Raw genomic sequence first — 25,406 nt, 5'->3', positions numbered from 1 at the left:
CAAGTCGTCTTTCTCGCTTAGCAGGGTTATTAGTGTTGCCTCTGGGATTCAAACCCTTCTCTGGAGGACTCATCACCTATGGCAACCGTTGGACCTCCACATGTTTTGCCCTACAACTCCTATGGCCCTTCACCCCTGGCTACACTGGCTAGGGTTGATGGGAGTTGTAAGCCAAAACATCTGGAGTGCCACAAACTGCCCATCTCTGACCTATGGGTTCTACACACAGGCTTCCTCCTAGTCACTGAGCTATGGAAACAGCCAACTGTTTTATTGGAATGTCAATCTTCCTTTCCCAGCAAAAGGGTGATTATTTGCAGACTGATAGGTGTTTGAATGACCTGGAAGTCCAAATACTATCTGAGGGAAGCCCACATGCTTGTTGCTGCTCTCCTAACACAAGGCTATGCTAGAAGTACAGTGAGCTCTTCCAAGCAGCACACTTGAGCTTTGTGTGCAGGAGGGAATATGGATGATATCATCATGGCGTTTCTATTATGCTGCTTCCATGCATGGCTAACGTGAAGGCGTCATGAGCAACACCGAGATGGAGACTGAGGGGTGTTGACAGAGTTGCTAGCAACTCTAAGAGCGTGGCCATCATTGTTGCTACATTATCACCCCACTCCACCGACCCCAGATGGCTACTGTTATGTGTTTGATATTGGGAGAGCCTAGAATGCCAATATCTGGACCGCCGCAAGGTCTGATGTAGCGGCAGCCATTTTAGTTGGACCACGGGGTTTTCCTGACTTGAACATAAAAGTATATCATGTAGGGATGTCCGTCGTTTGCAAATCCAATCCTCTTAGGGCTCAATGAATTCCCATTGCCCGCCCTATAAACCAAGCCTGTGCTTCACCCAGAATTTGCTGGGAGCTGTGCAACTTTCTGTGCACAAAAAACAAATCAGCACAGGAAAATCTGCAAGCCGGCCTGGCTCAATGCGAGCCAAAGTCTGGGGGGAGGGGAGGGCAAGCTGATGAAGCTCAGCAAGCTCCAGCCCGCCTCCAGACAGATTCCTCTGGCATCCCTAATGGCAACAGACAGAAGATTTGGAGCTAGAGTAAATATGCAACTATAATGTGAATACCTAACTTGCACATTTTAGTTTGATTTTCAAAGAAAAAATATTGAAAACTTTGATAACGTGGGGAAAAAATAGAATCAAAAACTTTCCCAAACAGAAGGTGACTATACAGTCGCTTACCAATTCCTGAAAGATTGTGTCCATTTCCTCTTTCTGTACAATTTGACGATGGTTGAGGGCTTCTTGGTATTTCTGCTCTGCCTGTGCGAGCTGCTGTGCTTTTTCTTCCTTTTGTTGTTCAACTTTTAACTTCTCCGCTTCCAGTTCAACGCGAAGGCATTTCACCTCTCCTGGAAGAATACGCAGAGAGAGAGAGCAAGAGTCTGAGTACGAATCTCTGTGGATTTATACCTCATCTGACCACTGACCTTTTGCCCCATTAAGAGAGAAAGCCACAGTCAGACCACCTGCTCAAGGAAATCCCTGGAAATGTCTCACCTTGTATCACTTCTTTAGCCTGACTGACTGCCTGAACTTTCATTTCCAGTTGACCGGTGGTAACTTCCAGTTGAGAAACCTGCTGCTGGGCTTGAAAGAGGCTTGATTCCAGAAGGGCCTTTGTTGAGCTACAAGTTACACATAAAGAATTAGTGCTTATCTTGAATCTTTTGCTCCTGGAAAAGGAGGATCTAATCCCAGCAAAGCCAGCTTTAACCTAGACGTAGTATCAGAATTGTTGCATTGCATCAGCCCAGTTAGAAGTCTTAAGAACATAAGAAATGCCATGCTGGATCAGACCAAGAGTCCATCTAGTCCAGCACTATGTTCACACAGTGGCCAACCAGCCATCGGCCAGGGATAAACAAGCAAGACATGGTACAACAGCACCCTCCCACCCATGTTCCCCAACAACTGGTTCACACAGGCTTACTGCCTTGAATACTGGAGATAGCACACAACCATCAGGGCTAGTAGCTATTGATAGCCTTTGCCTCCAGGAATTTATCCAACCCCCTTTTAAAGCCATCCAAATTGGTAGCCATCACTACATCTTGTGGTAGTGAGTTCCATAATTTAACTATGCGCTGTGTGAAGAAGTACTTCCTTTTATTTGTCCTGGATCTCCCACCAATCAGCTTCATGGGATGACCCCGGGTTCTAGGATTTTGAGAGAGGGAGAAAAATGTCAACCCATAGTTTTTTAACCGTGGGCTGTTTGTGAACACGGGCGGGCGGGCGGGTGGGGGGGGGGAGGCAGAGGCAAACGAACATGCTGGCTCCTGCCCACTCGCCTACTTCCGCTATGCCAAACAATCCAGGAACGCCTCTTCTGGGTTGTGTGTCATTAGGGAGAAACAAACCAGAGTGTTAATCCAAGAACAATCTGAGTTAAAACTTTGGGTTGTTTCTCCCTCAACAATTCAGAGTTCCAGATTCAGATGTTAAGTCAAAGAATCCAAGAACCTCTGTTGTTTAGCAAAGCAGAAGTGGTTGAGCGGTCAGGAGACAGCATGCTCGCTCACTCCAGCAACTAACCAACAACCCACAGTTTATTTGATCATGTGAACCAGAGTCTAAAAACTACAGACAACAAAAATCACAGACCAGTTTCAGTGAGTATCTGTTTGTCAACCTGACAATATCAAGATTTGGAAGAACAGAAATACTTTTAAATGCAAGTTCTGTATATTTATGGAAAACAGACCCATCAAACTATGTGCAGGAATTGAAACATGGCTGGATTTGAACATTTTACATGCTACACATTTGTTGAGTTGCTTTCTGCAAGTGCAGAACTACCTCTGCCACCTAGACATAAAGACCCTTCTTCTCTCAAAAACCACAGCAGCTGAGATTGCATAGAATTACGATTCAAATAGGCCAGGCCTTTCTCCCACCAGCGACTTACCTGAACTCTGCCATCTGTTCTGTAAGTGTCAACCTTTCCCTCTCAACAGCCCTAAGTTGAACTTCCAACGCAGCTTTCTCATGCATTAACAATTCCTTTTCTCTGGACACCTTGGCCAGGGCCTCTCCAAGACGACTTGACTCCTGATGTGCACGTTCCAAATTGGTACTAGATGTTTCATGCTGGTGATTAGCCTAGAAAGCAGAAAGAGAAAGTCATGGTCTAGCAGAAACTAAATGAGCTGTTGTACATTACGCACGTTAGACTAAGGTTGTAATCCTATACCAGGTTTCCTGGGAGCCAGCCTCAATGAACTCAGTGGGACTTACTTTTAAGTAGACATGTACAAGATTTCCTTATACAGGACCTTGTTCAGCTCTTTTGGCCTTAAAATATAAGAACTTTGTAGAATCACTGCTATTTAGCATTTCTGCAGAAAAACCTGGAAATCGACTACCCCGACCCCACAATTGAAAAGCACTTCCTGAAATTGTTTTTTTAGTCCTTGATGCCCTACTGAAGAAAATGTTGAATATTCTTGGACTTTTTCTATTATTATTAAAGACTATCCCTTCAATGAAGCTCTAATCCTTAAAACAGATAACAGGAATTTGTAGATCAACTAACCTTTAGTATGTTAAACTGTTAGTTTATTGCTGCCTTAATAAAAATAATCACAATTTGGCAAAGAACCTAAGACTGCACTCAGAATTATTGCAAGTAATATATGAATAAAGCATGGCTACCACATTATTCTCACTAACCTGATTAAACAAACAGCTAGGCGTATTATATTTTTAAAGTGCTGGTTCAGGTGCTGTGTGGGCAGAAAATCCATTCAAAAACACCCAAAGGTGAATTTATTTAGAGCAGTTTATAACACATTCAATTCCAAGTAATGCTTCTAGCAGAATTCCATAATCCAGCCGCACTGAAATCAACCTTAGGACCACAATAATGCTGCCGTCAAATATCCATACAGAATAGCTCAAGTCTGCCTCTAAGACTCACCTGGCTCAACTGCTCATACGTCTCTGTCTGTTCATCTCGCAGTCCTCGTAACTCATCCTGCAATCTTTCCTGCAACTCCTCAGCCTCACGCAGTGTCTGCTCCAGCTGAAATTTCTCTGCCCGTAGCTCCTCGTTTGTTTTTCCAGTCTCATGGAGCTGTTTCTGTGAAGCAGTCCTTATTCTCTCCAGGCAACCCACGTTGTCCAAGAGAGTCTGGTTTTCCTGCTCCAGCTGCATCCAAGGAAATGTCAACAACCGGTGAAGAACACTGGCTTATTCTGAGCAGCCCTGCCGCCCCCATTCTGAAGAAGACACAAGCTTCATGTTGGCACTCTCCTTACATCCACACTGAGGGCTGCTCAGCTTAAAAATAGTTCCTCTGGGAGATTCTTCTTACCTTCAAGATAAGTTGATTCAACTCTACTTTGTCCATCGCTAGAGCTTCATTAAGGGCACTCATCTTTGCAGCCACATCATGAAGATCAGCAGTTTCAGCCTTCAGCTTATTGTATGTGCTGGTTAACTTTGCGAGGGACTGCTCAGCCTTTGGGAGCAAAACACATCAAAAAACAAACACCTACCAATAACTATGTGACGAGCTTCTGGTCAGTGGCCTGCATCGAATAACAACCGAGGCAAGTTCTTGCAGACAATGGCTGCATTCAGACGTAACAATAAGATATGGCTGGTCACTACAGGAACAAGCCTACGCAAGCCTCAAGCTTGCATGCTTCCTTCCTCTCCTCTCTTCCTCCAGTGTGACTATGAGGAGATAGAAAGTCCTCAGTTTCATTTTCAATTAACTAGGTTTCAGCATTAAGTGCAAACTTTAAACTGTGATTAATCTTAATTACGGTTTATCGAAACAAACAGGTTTCATAAACCAAGTTTTGAAGCTGGCTTGTTTCTTTAAGCCATACTTAAAGACTATCCCCAGTTTACCTGGGTTTGGTCAAAACAACAAGCTAAGGCCTGAAGCATCCTTTCTCTCCCAGAGGGAAAAGAGCAGCTGGGGCTGGGGGAGATTTTGAGGAGAAAGAGTTAAACACCCTCCCCCCAGCTGTTTCTCCACTTGTAGATTCCCAAGGCTACTTTTAACATCTAGTTTTCCCCACATATACTTAAGCTGTCTAGCCAGAGCCTATGCAGAAGTGTATATATTTGTGTGCATGTATGAACATATTAGGGTGTCAAGTTACTGAGCTCAGCCCTAGCAAATGCTGCTGCAGTGAGAGACTGCAGGGTACGTGACTACAGATTCTCCATAGTTGCCCTCCTCAGGCTTTATGGAGCCACAAAAAACAGGACAAGATGCATGACGGTTGAGCAACATGGAAACTTGGCAGGTGGGGTGCAGAGTGTAAGGGTAAGGTGAGGGTTAAACTGGACCTTGGGGCTGGCATGTCTTTTAATTTATGAATTTTATGGTTCCATAAGAAGGGAGATAAGAACCAGGCAGCTGTATGGGGGAGAAGACTGGAGCCAAGCTGATTGTAACTGTCCGCTTGTCCTTGAGTGATTAACCATCCCGGGCAGAGGCGTGAAGACATTCTGCGCATCAAAGCTGAAGGGAGGGGGGAAGGAGTGAAAAGAATAGTATAAAGACCTCCCGGTGAAAGGAACAGGGGGTGTCGGCTGAGATCGGTCTGGGATGACGTATGAATTGCAGTTGTAGTTTTTAGCTTGCGTGCTCTGGGTTCTTACACATTTATGCATGCTTTTATAGTTTTATTCTGCTAATCCCATGTATTCCTACCCTTTTCCTAATAAATGGTCTTAAACCTCATTTTGTATGAGCCGTGAGTGTCTGTGCCTGGGGATCCGTGCTAAATCCAGTCAAGAAGCCAGCAGGGTGCTGGGCGCTCTTCCTTTACACAGAGAACATTGGTTTTATAGCCAATGTTCTGCCTCTGCCCCTGCCTAGAATAGGACAAGACAGTATCAGAATTTCTGCAAACCCCACTGCAACCTCCCTGCAACTTGATGCCTTCCAGATGTATTAGACCACATCTCCCATCATACCCAGCCAGCACGGCCACCAAGTTGGGGAAGGCTGCACTACTGTTATCTCCACATGCCACCACAATGAAGTATTTAAGAAAAATGCTGGTGTCCACCTATGATGGTTGTCCTGTTTAAATCCAAGAGTAGGTTTGGCTCTCACTAGGGAAACAGACGTACCTGTTCCAGTGCTGAAGCACATTCGTGTTTTTCTTGCTTCACCAGTTCTCCATCAAGTCGCGATTTTTCCAGGGCTTCTCGCATCGCTACCAGCTCGCTCTTTAATAAGGAATGCTTTTCTTCAAGGGCGTTGCGATCTTCCTGACTGAATGGGGGGAAATACTTTTTTAAAAAAGAAAGAAAGAAGGGGGACTAAATGCAGAACTGAAGCAGTGGTATGTCATTCATCCACTGCTGTAGTAAAAGCCCCTGTACAGATCTGTAAATAGTTTTTGCAAATTTCACAACTGCTATCAAGAGCACACCTATTCATAGCCCTAAGTGAAATTGACAAAGCTCACTGCACAGCTGCCTTTTCTACACACACACACCTTTAAAACTATCTTCATACAACAGGGAAGCAGATTTGCCATGGGTATGATTGTGAACAAGTCTAACAATCTGCCACTATCTCTCCTGATCAAATAAGGCGAGATTACACCAGACAGCTGATGTAGCACAGTGGCTAAGAGACTGAGCTACGAATCAAGGAGTCCCTGATTCAAATTATGACCCTGCCATGAACTCAATAGGTCACCTTAGGTAAGCCATTCTCTCTCAGCCTCAGTCCTCCCTGTCTGCAATATGGGGGATAATAATACTGACTTCGTTTACAAGGTTGTTGTAAAGACATGTGAGTGCTTTGTACACTTGAAAGTGCTATGCAAATGCTAAGTATTATTACTACTTTCACCTTGGAGCTACACAGCAAGTGAGCACATAGCCACCAAAGACTTTTTAAATTCAGGGACACCCCCTTGAAGAGTCCCTCCTATTATCTCTGATCTGAGGGCCTGGGGGGGGGGAAGCAATTCAGCCACCCCCTCAAACTAGTTCTGCACCCCTCTTTCAAACACAACAACAAAGTGGTGACCCAAAACAGGGGTAAAGTAGTAGTTGTGGTGTTCATCACTACTGATGGCGCAGAGCAGCAATGGATGCACTATCTGGGAGGAGAACTGTGTTTTCCCAGGAGCGAAGTTGTGCTCTTTGAGAAAAGGGAGCTTAAAAGAAAGGCAAAGGCTGACATGTATTCTCTCTCCCGCATCATCCTTTCCAACTCCTGATGCTGTTCTTCTTTCTCCCCGTCCACCATGTCTCCTTTAAGCTGTAGCTCAGTGTTGCTTCGCCGTAAGTCCCGGGCCTCCTGTTCCAAAACTTCCAGCTGCTGTTGCAATTCTTTCTCGGATTTTTCCAGGGTCACAAGGTCACTGTGAAATAGCAGTCTCCAGTTAGAGGAAAAAACATAACAAGAAAAGTACACGGAAAAGTTTCATTTGCTCTTGTCCTGATAATATTGACTAAGTGGTCTTTTTCATCTGGGCAGTTGAAGAGAATGCAAGAAAATGAGGATGCCATCTCCACACTGAAAGCTTCATCACACCTGAACGTTTGCCCTTGTATTATCCCCCTCCGTTTACTTAGTGTTTGTAGCCTTACATTTCATTCATCTTCACACCTCTCCTCGGAATCACTGTTTCCCCACCCCGCAGATCTCATTTGTACCTCCACTTACAATCTATTGGTTGTTTGCAGACACCTCGCCCTGACACGCCCCCTCCCTTTCATCAGCAATGCCGCCCGCCCTCAGAACATCGGATTGAGTACGATGGGATGGAAATATACGTAGAGGGTTGAGCGCATTGCTGGAAAAAACATTCCTTCCCTGCACTAGGAAACCTCGCAAAGAGGGGAGAAGAGGCGAGAGATCAGGGCAGGCCCTGGACGGCGTCATCTGAGTCCTTCGTATGCAACACACCGTGACAGCTGGCTATAATGCTGGTGTGATGGAGCTCTGAGAGACAGAATGACTTACGATTACTGCCTCTCTCTTACCTGGGAAGCAAAGTGCCACTAGACAAATTTGTTCATTTTTTAATACTACATTGACACTGCTTAAGATCCCAACATCTCTAAGCAGTAAATTCACTGTTTTTATATTTGTTTCATGCTGCAAGAACAATAAAAACAATATTTAAAACAACACAAGAACAATAATAAAACAGAGCAATGGCATAATCCATTGCAAGTCAGGGAAAACCTGTGTAAACAAATATGTCTTCAAAAGGCATTTCAAGCTTGCCACGCTTTCTGCCGCGTGAAAAACGCATGGGAGGGTTTTCCAGAGGGTGGGTGCCACTGCCAAGGAGGCCTTGCTACATGCTATTACTTTGTGATAATCTATCAGTTGTGCAGCAACCAATAAGGCCTCCTTGGAAGATACTGGGGGATTTGTTTGCAAATAAACTATCCGTAAAGAGAGAGAGAAAGTTTAAATGAGAGGCTGACCTGCAACAAGACAAAGGGGTATGATACAGTCCACAACAGAAGTCTCGAAAACAGCCTTCCCCAACTGTCCTCCAGATGTGTTTGACTACAACTTCCATCACACCCAGCCAATATAGGCAACAGCCATGCTGGCTGGGGATTATGGGAATTGTAGTGCAGTACTTTGGGAGAAAGTTGCTTTAAATGAGGGGGAAAGTGTGCACATGGCTGACCTGCGGTAAGTCTCCACAGTGGACTGGAGACGCTGGAGTTGGCCCATGAGGGTGTCGCGCTCCCCTTCTAGCTGCTCAAGCCTTTGTCTTAGGAAGCTGCAGTGCTGTTCCTGCTGCTCTTGTTGCTTTGCCAGAGAGCTGACAGAATTTTGACTGCCCAGGAGCTGCTGCCTCAGGTGCTGCGAAAAAAACAATAAAAGGCAGCACCTTTAGGGGGGAAAAAGTGAGACTGAAGAGTGGAGATGTGACATTTCTGGAAATTTTGAAGCCATGGGGAAAAAAATGGGTTTTTTCCAGGGGGTTTTGGAATAAAACAGACATTTTTGGAAAAACTGAAATAATACAATACTAGCACTTTTTACAGATTGAAAGTCATTTTCTTACTTTAGGAATATAAAATGTAATGGTATGTCTAAGTTTGTTTGGCATAAAATTATTACATTTGGTATATTAAAAGTACAGTCTATTCAAGCAATTATTACAAACTGAATTTATTTATTTTTTAAAATACCTTTTTGGTAACAAATGGAGCTACAAGCAGCTGAACTGTAAGGAACCTCTTTGGTTTTGCCAGTTTATGAGCAGGCAAAAAATAATTTTAAAAAACCCACCAGCAACAGAGGAAACCATCAACATTAGTAACAAAGAAAAATCTTTATTTTATTTATTTATTCATTACATTTATTTATGTCTCCGTTGATCCTCCACAGTGTCAAGCAGACATAAAGCACCCATTCCCATAAAAAGAATTGAGAAAAAGGGGGGACCAAAATTCAATGAATATGCATGAAATTTAATCAGACTCATTTTCTGAGCTAAAGTTTCAGGCTCTGCTTCAATGGCAGTGCCCCCTAGAGGCAGAAATACATCGTGCTCTTGCATTTAAGAGTTGTAGTCTCAGTTCGCAACCAAGGACTTGCTTGTCCTCGGGGCACAGAAATTGTAATAATCTAATACTGTACATAATTTTTAGAAATCATTTGGAGAAGTAAATATCTGAACACCTTGTCTTAAACATTTTATTCATCATGCTAAAATAAAACATCCCATAATCCATTTTTTTCAGAAAAAAACAAAAAAGGCTTCAGAAAAAAATGGGGGGAAACCCTGTTTTTCCCTGATTTTTTTCTGGGGTTTTTCCAGGCTTTCACATCTCTACTGAAGAGTTATTGTGCACAGGCAGAGCTAGTGCAGAGCCAGCTGGAGACTGACAGGTTATTATGTACAGGCAGAGAAAATTTGCGAGTTAGGACATAAGAAGCCTGCCGTGGGAAGAGAACACAATTACAAGCGAGGAAGGGGAATCACCAGAAAGCAATAACTGCCAGAAACAGCCTGAGGGGACTAGGGAAACAGATTCACTAGAGGAGGAAGGTGGTTGGAAATTAGAACATAAAACACAGAGAGAAGTTCCAGGGTGGGTGTAGAGATTTACTGTTGGCAGAAGCCTCATCTGCAAGAGCCTCCAAAGCCTTCTCACCTGCACTTCGTTGCTTCTCCTCGTCAGCCTGTCACGCACCAGAAGGAGAGGACCATCTGGGTCACCGGGCTTCAGCTGCAAGAGGCTGCAAGACTCAGCATAGCTCGCAGTTTGTGGGCTGCCCATTGTTGCATCGCTCTCATTGATGACTGCCTGAAATCCAAGACCAACGTTACTCTCCCAGTTCTGTGCACTCTCAAACCATCGCCTTTCACTACTTATTGTCTCTTATCCAGTCTCAGCTCTTAAGGAATTACAACGGTAAAAAGACCACACAGAAGATTATTTTCCGGTGGATGATGGTAAAGCCGTTGTGTTTCAAGGATAGGGAATGAAGGTGACAGGGCAGCGCACAACACAACATAACCCCCTTTTTAAAAAAACAACAACACATTAGCACCACACTGAGGAAGAATGGAAAGCAGGTTTTTGGAGGAAATGAATGGCTTCCTCAAAATTGTGTTCCAGGTCTTATGATATAACATTATTCCTCCACCACTAAACACCTGATAGGATAGGTCTTTGGGAGTACATTATGCTGGGGCATTAGTATGTGCTTTGGATTCCTTTTGTCTTTTGGGTGCCTGAGAATCCATATTTAAGAGATTATCGCTTTCATTAGAATCTCTAAGACTAAGAGCATCCCACTGAGTTTCCTCATCAATGCACCAAATTGGAATGCAAGAGCATGTAGAGAGAGGAGTTCTTGGTAGCTCTCCAGCAACTTTAGTCCTCTCATAACCTGAAGACTAAGCACATTTAGCTTTAGCTAATAGTTTTCATTTACTCCCATAAAGGGTCAGAGGGCTACATGTCGCCAAGATTTTATTTCAGCCCCTGCCCCTTATGTTCTTGTAGCATTAAGTATACTTGATCATGAGAAAGGTAGGTGGTAAAAACTGGAGAATGACATGAAAAACAACCTCTCATCATTCCTCTGTAAAAGTATGGAAAAGGGCAAGAAATGGCTACTGCAATTTTATTTCAAAAATGTGCAAAACCCAAGATTATAACAAAAATAACCTTGTTTTACTGAAAACTAGGATTTAATTTGTGCCAGGCCTGAGCAGTGCTCAGCCTGAGCAGTGATTTTCAGTGCCAGAGTTTAACCTTGAAATACATGAACAGATGAATGTGCCCCTAAACAGAATGCATAAAACCTCTGTCTGAAGTTCGGAACATCTGGTTACACCAAGTCTGCCTTCAATTTCTTAAAATAATCATAAGAATTTCTACAGAAGAACCATGAAGAAAGATCCCACTTGAGTTATTTCTTGTATCACATGTTGAAGGGAAAGGATTTCTTCATTGACATCCTTGCTCAGTGATTGTTCATATTCAATCTCCAAACGATTCGCCTCCTAGAAAAAGAATAAGGAGTTACATCTTCCTTCCAGAATTCCCATTAACCCAGACATATCACATGTTTTTAGGGCATGGATTTAGCAGGAATACTAAATGACATCATAACAATGGAGTATCTCCATGTGCCCAGTCAGACAGAATTAATATGCCAAATGAAAACTGCTCGTGAAAGAAAAAGCTCTGTCCATAGAGCAGACATTCAGCAGACAGAAGCAGTGGAGATATTTAAAACATTAACAAAATGCCTTTCTTAACTATCAGGCACTTTCTGAGCAAGCAATTTTTTACAAGATAAATAGACATTTGTTTTCCCATTTCTTGGGCACAGTCTGCATATTTTTCCTCACAGGAATCCTTCTGCTATGACACTACCAATGAACCCAAAGCCACACAACTCTCATATACATTTCTTAATACTTGCACCTGTGAAACGTTTTGAACTTCTTCTGAAAGGTGTTTTTGTTTTGTTTTTTAAATTGAGGCGATGTGCTCCTGTACTATAGTACTCCTGTCACATTTGATCCACTGTGTGGTATTTAAATGAACAGAGATGGCCCTGGGACGATCCCGGGATAAATCTTAGGTCTAGCTAAGGCCTGAGTTATGAATTAGCGAGTCCCCTGTTCAAAACATTCCTCTGACAAACTCATTAGGTGTTATTGAGCTAACCACCTCCCCTCAATCTGTCAGTCTGTCGTAGGTGAATAATAATACAACTCTACCTTATGGTATTGTCAAATTTACAACACGACACTGTAAGGGGAGCACTTTGAAGTACCACTCTGAAGCACTTTGGAGCACCAATGCTAGGTGTTATTATAATCGTAACAATCAGCAAGTTTCTTGTCACACTGTCTGTTTTTGGCATCAGAGTGACCAAGTAAGCAGAAACTGCAAGTTCCTGGACCCCTCTGTTCAAGTATTCTTAGTATCTATCACAAAAAGTGTATGGAGTGAGCCCCTCCACTTTCTGTTTCTAACAGGAGAATGAAGAGGTTCTCCAGGAAAGCCACTGGATTAAGTTCTCAGACATTTTGCTAACACACCAGGGTCGCCACAGTGTCTCTGAGAATCTTCACTGTCTTCCCCTTCTCTTCGCTCTCTTTTTGAGACTGTTCAAGCAAGGCAGTCAGTTCCATCACCCTGAGAAAATAAGAGCAGCGGTTAGAGCACACCACGTTCTTCAGTGACACCCCCCAAGCCAAGATTTTATGGGGCTACGTCTCCTTCCCCCATGCCCAGGGGAACAGATCTTGTCATGACACAGCCATGCTGGCTGGGGCTGATGGTAATTGGAGTCCAAGAGAGGGCAAGAGATTCTCCGCCACTGCTATAAGGGTACCAAAGCAGAGATTTTATATGCAAGCTCATATCTATAGGAACTTCCACATACAACCATCTAAGACCAAGTTCCAACTCCAACATATCACCAGTGCAGAACAAAGAGGCCAAGATGACAAACAGAAGCTCTCTCTTCATGCTCTCTTAAATAAAGAAAAAAACTCCAGTCCCCAAACCACTTAAACTAGAGTAAACTAGATTAAAATATAGCCCTGGTGTATAAAAACATATTTTTGTCCTCTTTACCCTGCATCCTATTACTCATATACACATTTGTTTTTTTCCAGAAGTTCACCATTCAAGATTTTATTTTTTTTTGGGGGGGGGGGGAGAGAAAATATGAACCATACTGATACTAATTATCTGGGTCAGTGCCAGGTCACTGACAGATTATAGTATCAGGTGCATCAGAGTATAAAGAAGTAGGCAGTTATGGGGTGATCTATCCTCCTTCATTCATCTAAAATGTCTGGCATAGAGCAGTATGAATACATTTTCCAGACATTCCGGTTATACAGATCTTCCTTTCACAACATCCTATGGTCACTGCTACTATTGACCACTTGTGCATTGTGCCCTTCTTTGTTCAAGAGAAAAAGAAAATAATCCTATTATTGTGTTGTATTGTCTCAGCAAGTCCAACTTTTCTCCCTATCACTAGTGTATTTAGATTTTGATTAGGTATAATAGAAATAATAGAAATAGAGAATTATAACAAAAAATGTCCTTTTTGATACAGTCTCGTTCATAACAGAAAGTCCAACCCAATCTTTAAAAAGCCACAATACAGTAAGTGAGATGAGGAGTCAGCATGCCTTTAAAAAGATACTTTACCTGCTTTGGAGATCCTCCTTTGCTAAGTCGCCTTTGACACGCAAGCTCACAATTGTTTGTGCTTGCTGGTACCTTTGTTTCTCCAGATCCATCTTCTCAGGCTTTGTATAAAGTTGTTGCTGCTGCTGCTGGCATCTCAGGACAGAGCTTCCCAAACTGCTGGTCTCCCAGAGTTTTGTATCAGAACTTAGACGGAAGCAACTGACGAGGATAGAGCCAGAGAGTCTCACTTGCTCGGCCTTTAGCTCAGACAGATCCCTGAAGGAGAAACAAATTATATTGGGCCAGACAGAAAAGTTTAATCTATAGCTTAGGCTTGGTGTGTGTAGTGGTTAGGGTGTCAGACTAGGGCTGGGTACATCCTAGCTGACAAAAAAGGCTAAATAAGTTTATTATTTATTTATTTCATTTATATACTGCCCCATAGCCAAAGCTCTGGGCTGTTTACAAAAGTTAAAAACAGTGAGCATTAAAAAGTATACAAAATTTATGTTTTCTCTTCCATACGGACCCTCTGGTGTTTTTAAAAACATTTCCCATATTCCAAACATTGATGTGGTTTTCCCCGTGTGGACTCTCTAATGCATTTGAAGCTGTTCTTTCTGGGGGAAATATTTGCCATAGTCAAAGCATTTATATGGTTTCTCCCCTGTGTGGACTCTCTGGTATATTCGAAGAGCTCCATATATATCAAATACGTAACAAATTTTAATATAAAAACTAATTATTTCATACAAAGTTTAATACAACAGATTAGCAGTCCAACAGTTTAGCATACATACACAGTTGCAATACTGATTTCCCCCAAAAGGGCTATAGACATATACAATGCCTATATCTAAACGCGTTTCGACCAAAGTGGTCCTCATCAGTGGAAAAATATATAAACAATAATTACAGCCTTTGTTAAAACAACATTTTCATGGCATTAAATTGTCTACATGGAACCAGTAAATATTAACTATACAGATTCTGTAATCCTCATCATACAGTTGGTATCTGAATGCAAATAAAATTGGGGCACGGGACGGGACAAGAGCATTCCCTCCAACATCTAAGGATGAATAATTCCTTGTGTCTATAGCAGCCATTTACTGTACCACAAAAAATAACCAGGACTGTGCTGGCACACCAGCCAACACCTTCCGGGGGGTTCATATTCAACGAATACAAGAATCTGTTCCCCTTCACCTGTCAGTTGCTGTCTTCATTTCCAGAAAATAGCGGCGTAAGGTCACCACTTGCCGCCATATGCCAAGGATACGATCGTGCTCTGCCTGCCTATAGCTCTCAAAGGACTGTATATGTAAAGACAAAAGCAAACAATAACTTAGCTTCCCTGTTCTAGCCCACAAGAGTCCATTCAGTGCATGTGGAGGCATGATCACATTTTGAACTATAGAAAAGAAACAGCCGTCCCACTTGACTTAGGTTATAATCCTAAACACACTTACCTGGGAATAAGACCAACTGAATACAATTGGGCTTACTTTTGAATAGACATATATAGGACTGCATTGTTAAGGTAACAGATTTCTTCAGTGCCCCAGTACAGATTATTGCAATTTGACTTCTTCAATCTTCAGAATTCATATAAGGAAATACGAAAATCCATACAGCATTCTCCAGATGATTAAAGGTATTAAAGACCTATCTTTAATCAAGCAGGTTTTTTCTCCCATAGAGTAAGCCTAGCTTTCCCCTTTGTCCTGCCCACCACCTTCACAACACTTTTGGCAGGCGTACTTATTAGCAGTTCAAACCCTGATTTGGGGCACAACTCTATCCATGCTTAGACAGAAAAAAAGTCCTACAGATTCCAGCATTCCCCAGCCAGCATGCATAGGATTGTGCCCTTAAGTAGTTTTTCTGGCTCCTCCCCACAATCTTCAGGCAGGCTGTCCAGCTACAAAACCATTCTGAGGATGGTGGGAGGAGAAGAGGTGGGCTTGTGACATGCTAAATGCTAGGCAATCAGTGGACAGCTTCTGCTGCAAACTGGTGGAACCAGTTACACCTGAACTCAATAGTTGAGAGCTGTATACCATGGAAGAAAGCTCTTCTACAGTGGCTTCGCTAACCCTGAATTAATCTCTATACTATGTTTACTTATTGCTGGCAGCCAATGCCTACCAAAGCAGAAACATGATGATTTGTGCCTGCTTGGAACACAAGGTTGTCCAACTAGAAACTCATCCACCATTATTATCATCATCACCACCACCACCATCATCATATCATTATTACTGAGGCATTGCTACCTCCCGTTCTTTGCGCCATTCACTTTCTTTGTACTCCAGCTCATCCCTGGCTCTTGTCCAATCAGCTACCAGTTTGTTGACATCCTCTCGGAGAGCCCCATTTACTTCGTTGGCCTGGTCCAGGTGCTCCCGGAGCAAGATGTTCACCCCAGCCAAATTCTCACACCTGAAGTACAGCAGAAGAGCAATAGGTTAGCCAAATAATCATTATCCCGAGAAGATGAACTGGCAGCACTCCTTTTCCCAAATCTCCACTTGGATTAGACTTCTCAAAGAGTTCTTCCTTCACTCACCTCTGTTGCTCCTCTTCCAACTGGACCAGTGCTTTCTCTAGACTGTGGTCTTCTTTCCGATCCCACTGATGTGGATGTGATCCCTTTGGGAGAAAGATCATTTAATCCAAACATCATTTGTGTTCTGCCTCACCTTGCTAACTTCCCATGGATCAATAAGCCAGTGAACAGGTGAGGTTGGTCAATTTACCAGAAGATACGTCTTCTTGCTTTACAAGGCCATAAAGAAGAGTCACTACTTTCCTAATGGCATTAGTTAGTCCACACCAAATTTAATAAGGCAGATGAAATAGGTTGCATCAGAGAAAATTGACGGTTTAATATTTTTAATTTCAGCCTTGTATGTTTGATTTTTGGTTTGGTTAACAGACACTTCTATAGAAGTTGGAAATTAATACTAGGGATTTTTTATCATTAATTTTAGTTTGTTAGTTCCAGGTTATTAATCATTTTCCTGATCTATATTTAATTTGTTCATTTTTACTTATGTAATTTTCTGGATATTTTCTTTCTGCTATATTGTGAGTGAGCAAGGGTTTGCCAATTCTACTCTAAACCACGAAAGTGGAAACAATGTTCCACTCAGGTCTCATTCACATCAGGTTGGGGTTTTGGTTTGATTTTTTTGCTAGACACAATGCATGATGGTATTAGACCCACTGTGATACTGTCTAAATATCATCCTTCTCATTTCTTATGGAGCTATTCTTTTTGCCTGAGGATGCTTCCAGACAGATGGCCCCTGTCAAAAAGCACTGTGTAGCTATTTCCACCTTTCCTTCCTTAACAGATTTTTTTTTAGTGGTGGTAAGAAAAAAAATGGAAGAAGCTGTAGGAATACATGAGAGGGTTAGTGAAAGACGTCGTTGTCTGAACCTTTTGTAAATTCAGTGAATAAACCAATGTGATTACACAATAAAAGCCTCATCTGGAATAAGACAGGAAGTTGGGATTAGCCAAGTCTAGTACATTATTTGGTTCTGTATATCATGTTTCTCTATATAAAAAAATATAGGCATTATTTGTGATTTAAGAGCATATAGGTAAATAATCTCACTTCTTCTAACACTGGTCACAAAAGAGAAGTAGTTCATAACAAGGAATAACAGCCAGCTGTTTTCCTTGACAGGGCAAATATAATGTGTTCTTCAAGGCATCCTCATCACTTCTTTTAGCATGGCATCTCATCAGCACATCACTGTAAACAAACATGGCAGTCAACCTTCATTATAACTCACCCTGCTTGCTTCCAGACGTTGTTCTAATTCCTTGCACCAATTCCGATACTGCAATACCTGCAATAAATAGAAACAGTCCCTATATGCCTCTTGGTGCAGCACCTTTCATGGCATTTCTAACAGTTTTGACCAATTGGCCCTCTTTGTACTGTGAATTTGTGTATTCTATTGCCCATAAATATGGGCAGTATCCAGCACTGTTGCTGCACTCCCACTGTTTCTGTTGAGCCAGCTGAACCCACCACTAGCGCTTCTTAAAGCAGTATCAGAAAGTAATCCTTCTACTGCAAAGGCAACGTTGGATATTGCCCAATGACTAGGAGCGCTTTTCTTTTGCAGACAGGCTGAACACATATACAACACTTACGTGCATATTTAAAAATCCCAGCAGCAATAAGGCATGCACACATTAACATGTCAAGCATTGTACAGTTATACCATCTTTCCTTCCTTAATGGAATTCTTCTGTTAAGAAAAAATCCAAAGAAAAATCCAAAAGGAAGCAGTGGAAAAGTGCTACAAATGGAAAACAATGTCTGGAGTCCCCATAAAATTCCATGAACGATGATTACACAATAAAAGCCTCATCTAGAAGCAGCCAAGCACATTCAGAGGTTATATATATTTACTAGAGCAGCTTCAACAGGATGTATCAAGACGTGCCATAAGCACATAACAAACTACTTTTCAGAAAAACTGACAATATAACTAGAAAAAAAAGCTAACAACATTTTAAAGTTTCTGATTAAAGCACTCTTCAAATGAATAGTATTTACTAGTATAGCAGTATCCTTTATGAGCTAAGAACTATCCAAACTTATAGAAAAACAACCTGTGTCTTTGACAGTGGTTACATACATGGATATAATGTAAAGCAAATACACAAGTGGGAAAGACAAAGATTTTCAGAAAGAAAACTGATGGGGAAACAGATATTCAGCTACCTAGTGAGGTTGTGGGCTCTCCCACACTAGAGGCATTCAAGAGGCAGCTGGACAACCATCTGTCAGGGATGCTTTAGGGTGGATTCCTGCATTGAGCAGGGGGTTGGACTCGATGGCCTTGTAGGCCCCTTCCAACTCTGCTATTCTATGATTCTATTTTGGAGTTAGGCCGCTTGGCAAGACAGGAATAAAACTGTATGCCCAAGACCTGAATATTTAGAAGGACTATCCAAAATATTAGACTACATTTTTAGAAACTGGTTCTCAAGCAAGCACTTTGTTCCTCATGCTCTCTTATGCCTCCATCTACCAACAACTCACCATGATCAACCTTCACCTTCTTCTGGGTACTATTAAAATGTAAGGGGCTTTACCTTTGCTTGTAGCTTTTGTACAAGTACTGCCTGCCTGTGCTGTGCCTCCTGTGAACTCTGTAGTTTGTGACGATAGGATGACTGACTTTCCACCAGCTGTTGATGTAGCGCCACTAGTTGCTCATCTGGCAATACGTGAACTGTTGGTGTTTTCATGCTGTTTGCTGCTTGCTCTCCTTCCATCTGAAGGTCAAAGCAAATAGAAGACTGATTCTCATTAATCTAGTAGACAAAATGGTCCTGATTAGTCCTACTTCCTCAACAGAATGAATGATACCTACAGTAACAAAGATTCACACATGGCTATTCATTTTAATACTGAAAAATAATTATGCATTAAAATGAGATACACAGAATGGAAACTAATCTGTTTTGTTCCCAACAGAGCAATGAGAAAAGCTGTTACTTGGAGAGACTTTTAACTCTTAGTAAGCTTCCATTCTACAGAAAGAAAGAAAAGTAAATCACAATGTCTGAATCAATCCATGGTTTTTATCAAACATAGACTATGGCGGGGGGGGGGGGAAGGGGGGGGCTTTTTCTGGAATCCTACTCCCAGTTCAGAACATTGTTATTTTATATTTCCAGATACTGAACACAGAGCCATCAAAGTGAAAGCAAGACCATTGCTCAGCAGCAGCACTTTCAATTCTGATACACACAGCAACAAATCTAAATTCTATATTAATGTAGGTCATTTTAGGTCAACCCAAAGCTTGCAAAAACGTGCAAGCTTTCAAGGTCTCCAAATCTCTCAATCATGCAAGATGTTACAAAAAGCAAAGGAGGGGGGAGGAAGACAGAAAGAAAGAGTAAGGCTTTTCTGCCTTTCTTGCTTCCGGCAGTGCGAGGGAGCTGCACCATCATATCACCTGTGGGAGCCTTATTCAAATGTCTGCAGACCCTTCCTCTTTCCCGATTCCATCTCAAGCTTGTGACCATGCTAACGTTACTTCAACATCGATCCTGTCCCCGCAACCCCGCCTTTTGTAAGATCTTGCCTGATGAAGGGATCTTGAGTACCCGAAAGCTTGCACATTTTGGGTCACCCTTTGGTTGATCTAATAAGCTATTGCACTGATATGGATTTTGGAGCTTTTCTTATGGGCAAAACTTGGTCGGCTAACTTTGGTTTTTGGGTGACAAGTTTGTATTTCTGGGCCCACTAGTGTCCCTCCCCCGCCCCGGCAAAGATCCAAAGCAGCAAGATCTGAGGTGGCGGTGAACCTCTGATCGCTCGCCCTCATTCCCTCCCACTGTCAGTGTATGGTGCAACTCCCTTCTCCTCCTCACCTGGGAAACCTCTGCCGGGTGGGGAGGAGAGCTTGAGGCCTCAGGCCGCAAATCAGCGGCTCCCTCCCTTTCCTTCTCAGGAGCTCGCTTGCCTGAGCCACGGGAAAGAGCCCGCCCAGTCGTTTATGGGAAATGTCGTTCTCTCAAAGGCGGTTGCGATTGCAGTAACCTTCGCAAAGACTACATCACCCATGACCTACCGGGCTCTGCAGTGTGAGCCCAGGCAGCCCTTCCCTGCCGCCGATTGGCTTAGAGGGAGAAGAGGAGGAGAAATTATTGCACAGGCGCGGGAAAATAAAACATTCCGAGTACCTGCCGTTCTCTGCGTGGTGGCTTGCCGCTGCGTTGCTTGAGCGCTGGTTTCAGCAGGTAGGGGGATTTCGCAAGAGGGGGCAATGCTCCTCTAGGCAACCAGGTCACATCAGTAAGCCGCATCCTGGTCGGCCGATTCACCGGTCAGGCTCCAGGTGCCTGTAGACTTAGCAGGTTCTTAAGAGGCACATTAAGAGGGTTTGTATGCTTTTTCATGCATAGATAAGAGGGGGAGGGGGCAAGGGGGATCTTCTGGGGAAAATCTTTATGGAAGAAACAAGGGAGGGAGAAGAATTGCCTTGGAGGGAGGGGAAGATGAAGCTGGTGGACTCCACCCAGATGGCCTTGATCTGCCAACAGAAGGAGCAGTTCTTTTCTGCTAATAGAAAAATTGGAGAGAATCATTTTTCTGCTGCCCCTGAAACACCACCGCTCTGGGTATGTAAAGAGGCGAGAGAGAATCATGGGTTGGCTGGGCAGCTGGGGTGGTAGTAATTCCAATATTCTTGCAAAAAAGAAAGAGGAATTCTACTCCCCCTGGGCCCTGTTTTAAGGCAACAAACACTTCCATCCCATCTCCATTTTATATTTAGCCATGTGGGGGATGCTTCCCATTTAACAGTGGGGGTGAGAAGAGAAGTAGGTTTTCATACTTAAAGGGAATACTTTTGTTTTATTGAACTACAGGTGACAATCACCACAATGGCAAGATTTCTTGGGTGTGTGTGCGTGCTATGGTTGCTACTATGACCACCACTGGTGAAAGTTCCATTGGCAGCTCCTCTGGACTTAATGCAGACAATATGTTCCAGGACCAGAACTTCCAAGGCCTTGCCCTCTGATATTAATGTTCCTGATGAGAAAAGAGAGCCAGCAGGACGCCAGTATAAGGACACTTGGAAGAGAACCTTTGGCTCTTTTATGAAATGCAACATCTGTCGCACAGCAAATGAAATGAGTGCTCCTGTCCACAAAAGCTCAAGAGAGAGGGATGCATATGAAGCTTTTGTTCAGACAGTCTTCTCAAATTAGAACAGCTTTAGAAATATTCCATTAACCATTTTGTGATCAAGCAGCATGGTTTAGTGTGTTGTCTGAACCAGGCCATAGTGTGTTAGAGAGAGGGAGGGGTGGATGGATGGGTGTATGCATGTAAAGTAATCCTATTTAGTTCTCTCAGAAGTAAGTCCAATTGTAGCCTTACAGTGAAACACTATGCAAGCCTACTCAGAAATAAGCTCCATTAAGTTCAATGGAAGAGTAAATTTCATTGAATTCAATGGGATTTACTTGAAAAGACACATATAGGATTACACCACAATGCTTTTATTGTCTACTCTACTCTACCAATGGGAAGTGAATCAATACCTAGGTGAAGGTTAGAGGGTTTTTTAAAGTCTATATACATCTAATTAAACTAAGAAAAGGGCTTCTATCCAAACAGCACAGTTGCTAGATAGAAGTTAAGACACTAGGACTTGGACAGTTCATAGGATCATGCTCCATGGTGAGGCGCCATTATTTAGACAAAGACTGTGGTTGCAATCCTAAACACTTGTGTGAGAGTTAGCCCCTCTGAAGGCAATAGGGCCTACTTCTGAGTAATCCTGCAGAGGCTTTTAAAGGAATGATTTTGGTTAAGTGGAACCCTGTTTATCTTAAGACTCTGACCATGCAGACTTTATTACTTAAACATAAGTGTTTCCTCTTCCTCCCCCCCCCCAACTCCCTTTGTGCAACATTTTGTCTGCTGAAGAGATCTGGAGATTCTGAAAGCTTGCCCTCATAATTTTCTACTTTTTTGGTTCTGCCAGTGTATCAGACACAACAGGAGGGATGTATTCCTGCTCCCTCTGCACCCCCTGCACCCCCAATGCCCCTCAAACCTGCTCTGGAGAATTGTGGGAATGAGGGAACAATAGGGAAGTTCTGTTGCATGAGTGGAAGTCTGTTTGTGTGATGTTGAATTTGACCTATCTTTTTCTCACTCTAGGGATACCAGACAGAAGAACGGCTTTTGGTTACTCCTAAAGTGTCAGTGTGGACGCAACAAGAGTGAAGCACTCTGCAGTCAGCAAGAAAGAGGCAGTCATCAAAACTCCACAAACTCCATGTGGCAACAGGCCAGGGGCAAGAAAGCCTTTGAACTTTGCAAGCAAGAATGTTCAGGGAATGCAACAGGGGCTGCATTATAGCAGCTATAAGGGTGCAATCCTATGCGTGTTTAGATAAGAAAAAAAGTCCTACAATTCCCAGCATTTCCCATCCATCCATCCTGGGAGTTGTAGGACTTTTTTCTGTTTTAACATGCATAGGATTGCACCCTAACTTGGTCTTCCGGAAAAACCTGGAGCAGAGTTTTAGGAGAAGACATTTGCCCGTTCTGACTGGCATTGGCAAAGGTTCCCCTCCCCCCCTTTGGGGAATACTGCAGATCTGATTGAGGGTGCAGGGACACGGCCACATCATTTTCAGTTCCTCTCCTGTACTGCTCAGTTTTTTGTCTCCATGTTCAAAGCTGGTTCCCCAAGCCTGCCAAAGCCTCCAATCCTCCTCCTAGAACTCTTAATTCCTCTGCTGATTGATGAAATGTCCTGGGCCTTGCCAGAGAAGTAAAGGCAATGTTTAATTTTCAGGCTTATATGGAAAAATGTACTCTGCACTATTAGTCCTTCTCCTTAATTCTGTGAGAGGAGCAGGCTGCCACTTGCTGAGTGGAGAATGTTTTAGTATATTCTTGCTGGCTAGGAGAAATAACTTATGACTACAAAGCCTAAATATAATTTGTGGACCCTTACAGATATTAGATTGAAATCTATTACAACCTTTATTATTTATTTATTTTAGGCCGATTGATGCTCCCCCCAGGACCTGATGGCAGAAGCTCCCTGGCCTTGGTTGTTCCTCTTCTTAATTTATAATGAATGTATAATTAACTAGGATCAGCGATGAGCCTTATTTCCCACCCCCTGCCTTTCTGTCCCACCTATCATAGGGAGGAGTCAGCTCAGCTTGGCTTGGCTCCCCTTCTCGGCCCTTCCATCTCCAGGAATGATGGCCATTAAACCTGCATCCAAATTCCTCGGAGGTCACAGGCATTGGGGGAACAGACTGATCAAGACTGATTCCCTAGAATGGGGTTGTGCAGCTTTAGCCGTTCCCACTGCCTCTCACTGTGGTCCCAATCCACACCTGCAGCTTATATTGCCAAACAGTGTCCCATTAAAGCAAATGGACCACTATTTGGCAATGTATTTTTGCAGGTACGGGGTCCTCAATCTGAATTGGGACTGCAGTATGGGTTAAAGTCCCCGTAAAGTCACTCTAAGGTCCTGATCTAGATCAAGGCCCCTGCACCTACTCCAGAGTTAGAAAAGACATAGCTGCTAGCTATGCCTTTAAAGTTATGTGGGCTTTGAGTCCTAGTGTTCAAAGTTTGTACCGGGGTAGGTATGAAACAGTTATGGAGCCAGACCACCTGTCCTGCGAGGGAAGACCAGGCAAGATCATGCTTCACTTGTTTGCTTGTGAGCAGGCTGCCACTACCACTCCCTCATTGTTTCCAACACTCAAGTAGGAGGCACTCAGAAGGTGGAAAAAGTAACCTGAGAGGGAGAAAGTACTCTTCTCACATTTGCCAGATGAGCACCAGACTAAGGACCCACACATTGAAAATGGTTGTGTCAAAGGATGTATATTTTACTGAACTGAGTGCTGGATCCATGCCATCATGTACTGATGTCACTTTGGATACAGCAAATTCTGGATTAACCTTCACTGCCCTGGAGCCCTTTTACAAACATCTCCAAAAGTGAAATCCACAAATTGGGAAACAGTAGTTCCTGGTGCACCCCTGAGACCTTGCTTCTTTAGGAAGTTTTGTTCTGACCACATGCTCCATCCTGTGCCCCGACCTGAAATAGTTTGATAGCCTATGTGCTCTCTCCCCTTCATGAGGGCTCTGCAGAAATTGGAAAACCACAGCCCAATTGTAAACTTGGAAGGTAATCTGGATTGACTCAGTGGTGATATCCAGAGAGAGCCATCCTACAGTCCCTGAATCAGCATCCCAGGGGCTAGAGGATGGCTTAGAAAAGACCTTCCAAGGTTGGAATTGGTGCCCCAAACTTGGAAGGGTGAGTTGGAGATCCTACTCAAAGCTGGCATGGGGAGAACAGTGCTGGCCAGGATCTCTTCTCGAACATCCCAGAGTGCAGGACATGGAATAATGGGCTCAAGTTACAGGAAGCCAGATTCTGGCTGGACATCAGACAAAACTTCCTGACTGTTAGAGCAGTATGACAATGGAACCAATTACCTAGGGAGATTGTGGGCTCTCACACTAGAGGCATTCTAGAGGCAGCTGGAGAACCATCTGTCAGGGATGCTTTGAGGTAGATTCCTGCATTGAGCAGCGGATTGGACTCAATGGCCTTATGGACCCCTTCCAACTCTACTATTCTATGATTCTTATGCAAAGTAAAAAAAATTGATCTTGAAGGAGAAAAGGAGCAGTTCCAGTGAGCGGAGGGGTGGAGACCGCAGAGGCCAGGATATGATTTATCCTGAGCCGCCTCCTTTCTCCTTCCTTTCCCCTATAAAGCGCCCCTGCACAATAGTTAGGTGGAGCAAACTTCCTCTGTGTCGCTCTTCTGAATCATATTTAAGCATAAAATTCGGTATATTATGCGGAATTCAGTACCTGAGAACCTCAGCTTTGGTTTGTTGTTAAAACGCAGCTATATAGAGCTGATGGTTGTAAAGATAAGTTCTGAAGTTTTTGGGCACTCTGGCGACGTTTCAAAGTTAAGCAGGACTTGCCTTTAATCTCAACAGCATCCCTACCACAATTATCACCCTATGCTTCTACAGGTGATACTACTAGACGTCAGGCACTTCATGCATGAGCACATTTACCTGGGGATAATTTTAAGGTAAATTTATTTCTATTAAACTTGTTTCAAAATAAAGTTAATGGTGATATTAGTCTCCCATCCATG

At 43.1% G+C, this 25,406-nt stretch overlaps 1 protein-coding gene across 1 annotated transcript in view; it reads right to left on the bottom strand.

Annotated features, from left to right (window-relative positions):
- Nucleotides 1-20,168, bottom strand: part of CEP250 (centrosomal protein 250) — a 41,216-nt gene extending 21,048 nt beyond the window's left edge. The window contains exons 1-18 of the mRNA XM_063144491.1: nt 20,095-20,168; nt 18,802-18,984; nt 17,484-17,540; nt 16,246-16,328; nt 15,953-16,118; nt 14,883-14,989; nt 13,692-13,949; nt 12,563-12,659; nt 11,414-11,512; nt 10,152-10,304; nt 8,672-8,850; nt 7,199-7,381; nt 6,132-6,276; nt 4,348-4,494; nt 3,951-4,181; nt 2,940-3,133; nt 1,529-1,656; nt 1,211-1,380 (exon numbers count right to left, since the gene is read on the bottom strand). Coding sequence (XP_063000561.1) covers nt 1,211-1,380; nt 1,529-1,656; nt 2,940-3,133; nt 3,951-4,181; nt 4,348-4,494; nt 6,132-6,276; nt 7,199-7,381; nt 8,672-8,850; nt 10,152-10,304; nt 11,414-11,512; nt 12,563-12,659; nt 13,692-13,949; nt 14,883-14,989; nt 15,953-16,118; nt 16,246-16,328; nt 17,484-17,540; nt 18,802-18,984 — 2,580 coding nt within the window. The 5' untranslated portion in view covers nt 20,095-20,168. The remainder of the gene's footprint in view (nt 1-1,210; nt 1,381-1,528; nt 1,657-2,939; nt 3,134-3,950; nt 4,182-4,347; nt 4,495-6,131; nt 6,277-7,198; nt 7,382-8,671; nt 8,851-10,151; nt 10,305-11,413; nt 11,513-12,562; nt 12,660-13,691; nt 13,950-14,882; nt 14,990-15,952; nt 16,119-16,245; nt 16,329-17,483; nt 17,541-18,801; nt 18,985-20,094) is intronic.
- Between the last annotated feature and the right edge of the window lie 5,238 nt (nt 20,169-25,406).

This window comes from Elgaria multicarinata, chromosome 1 (genome assembly GCF_023053635.1).
Source record: "Elgaria multicarinata webbii isolate HBS135686 ecotype San Diego chromosome 1, rElgMul1.1.pri, whole genome shotgun sequence".
Classification (NCBI taxonomy): domain Eukaryota; kingdom Metazoa; phylum Chordata; class Lepidosauria; order Squamata; family Anguidae; genus Elgaria; species Elgaria multicarinata.
Note: the sequence above shows the minus strand (reverse complement) of the source record. Positions and strands in the feature narration are given on the sequence as shown.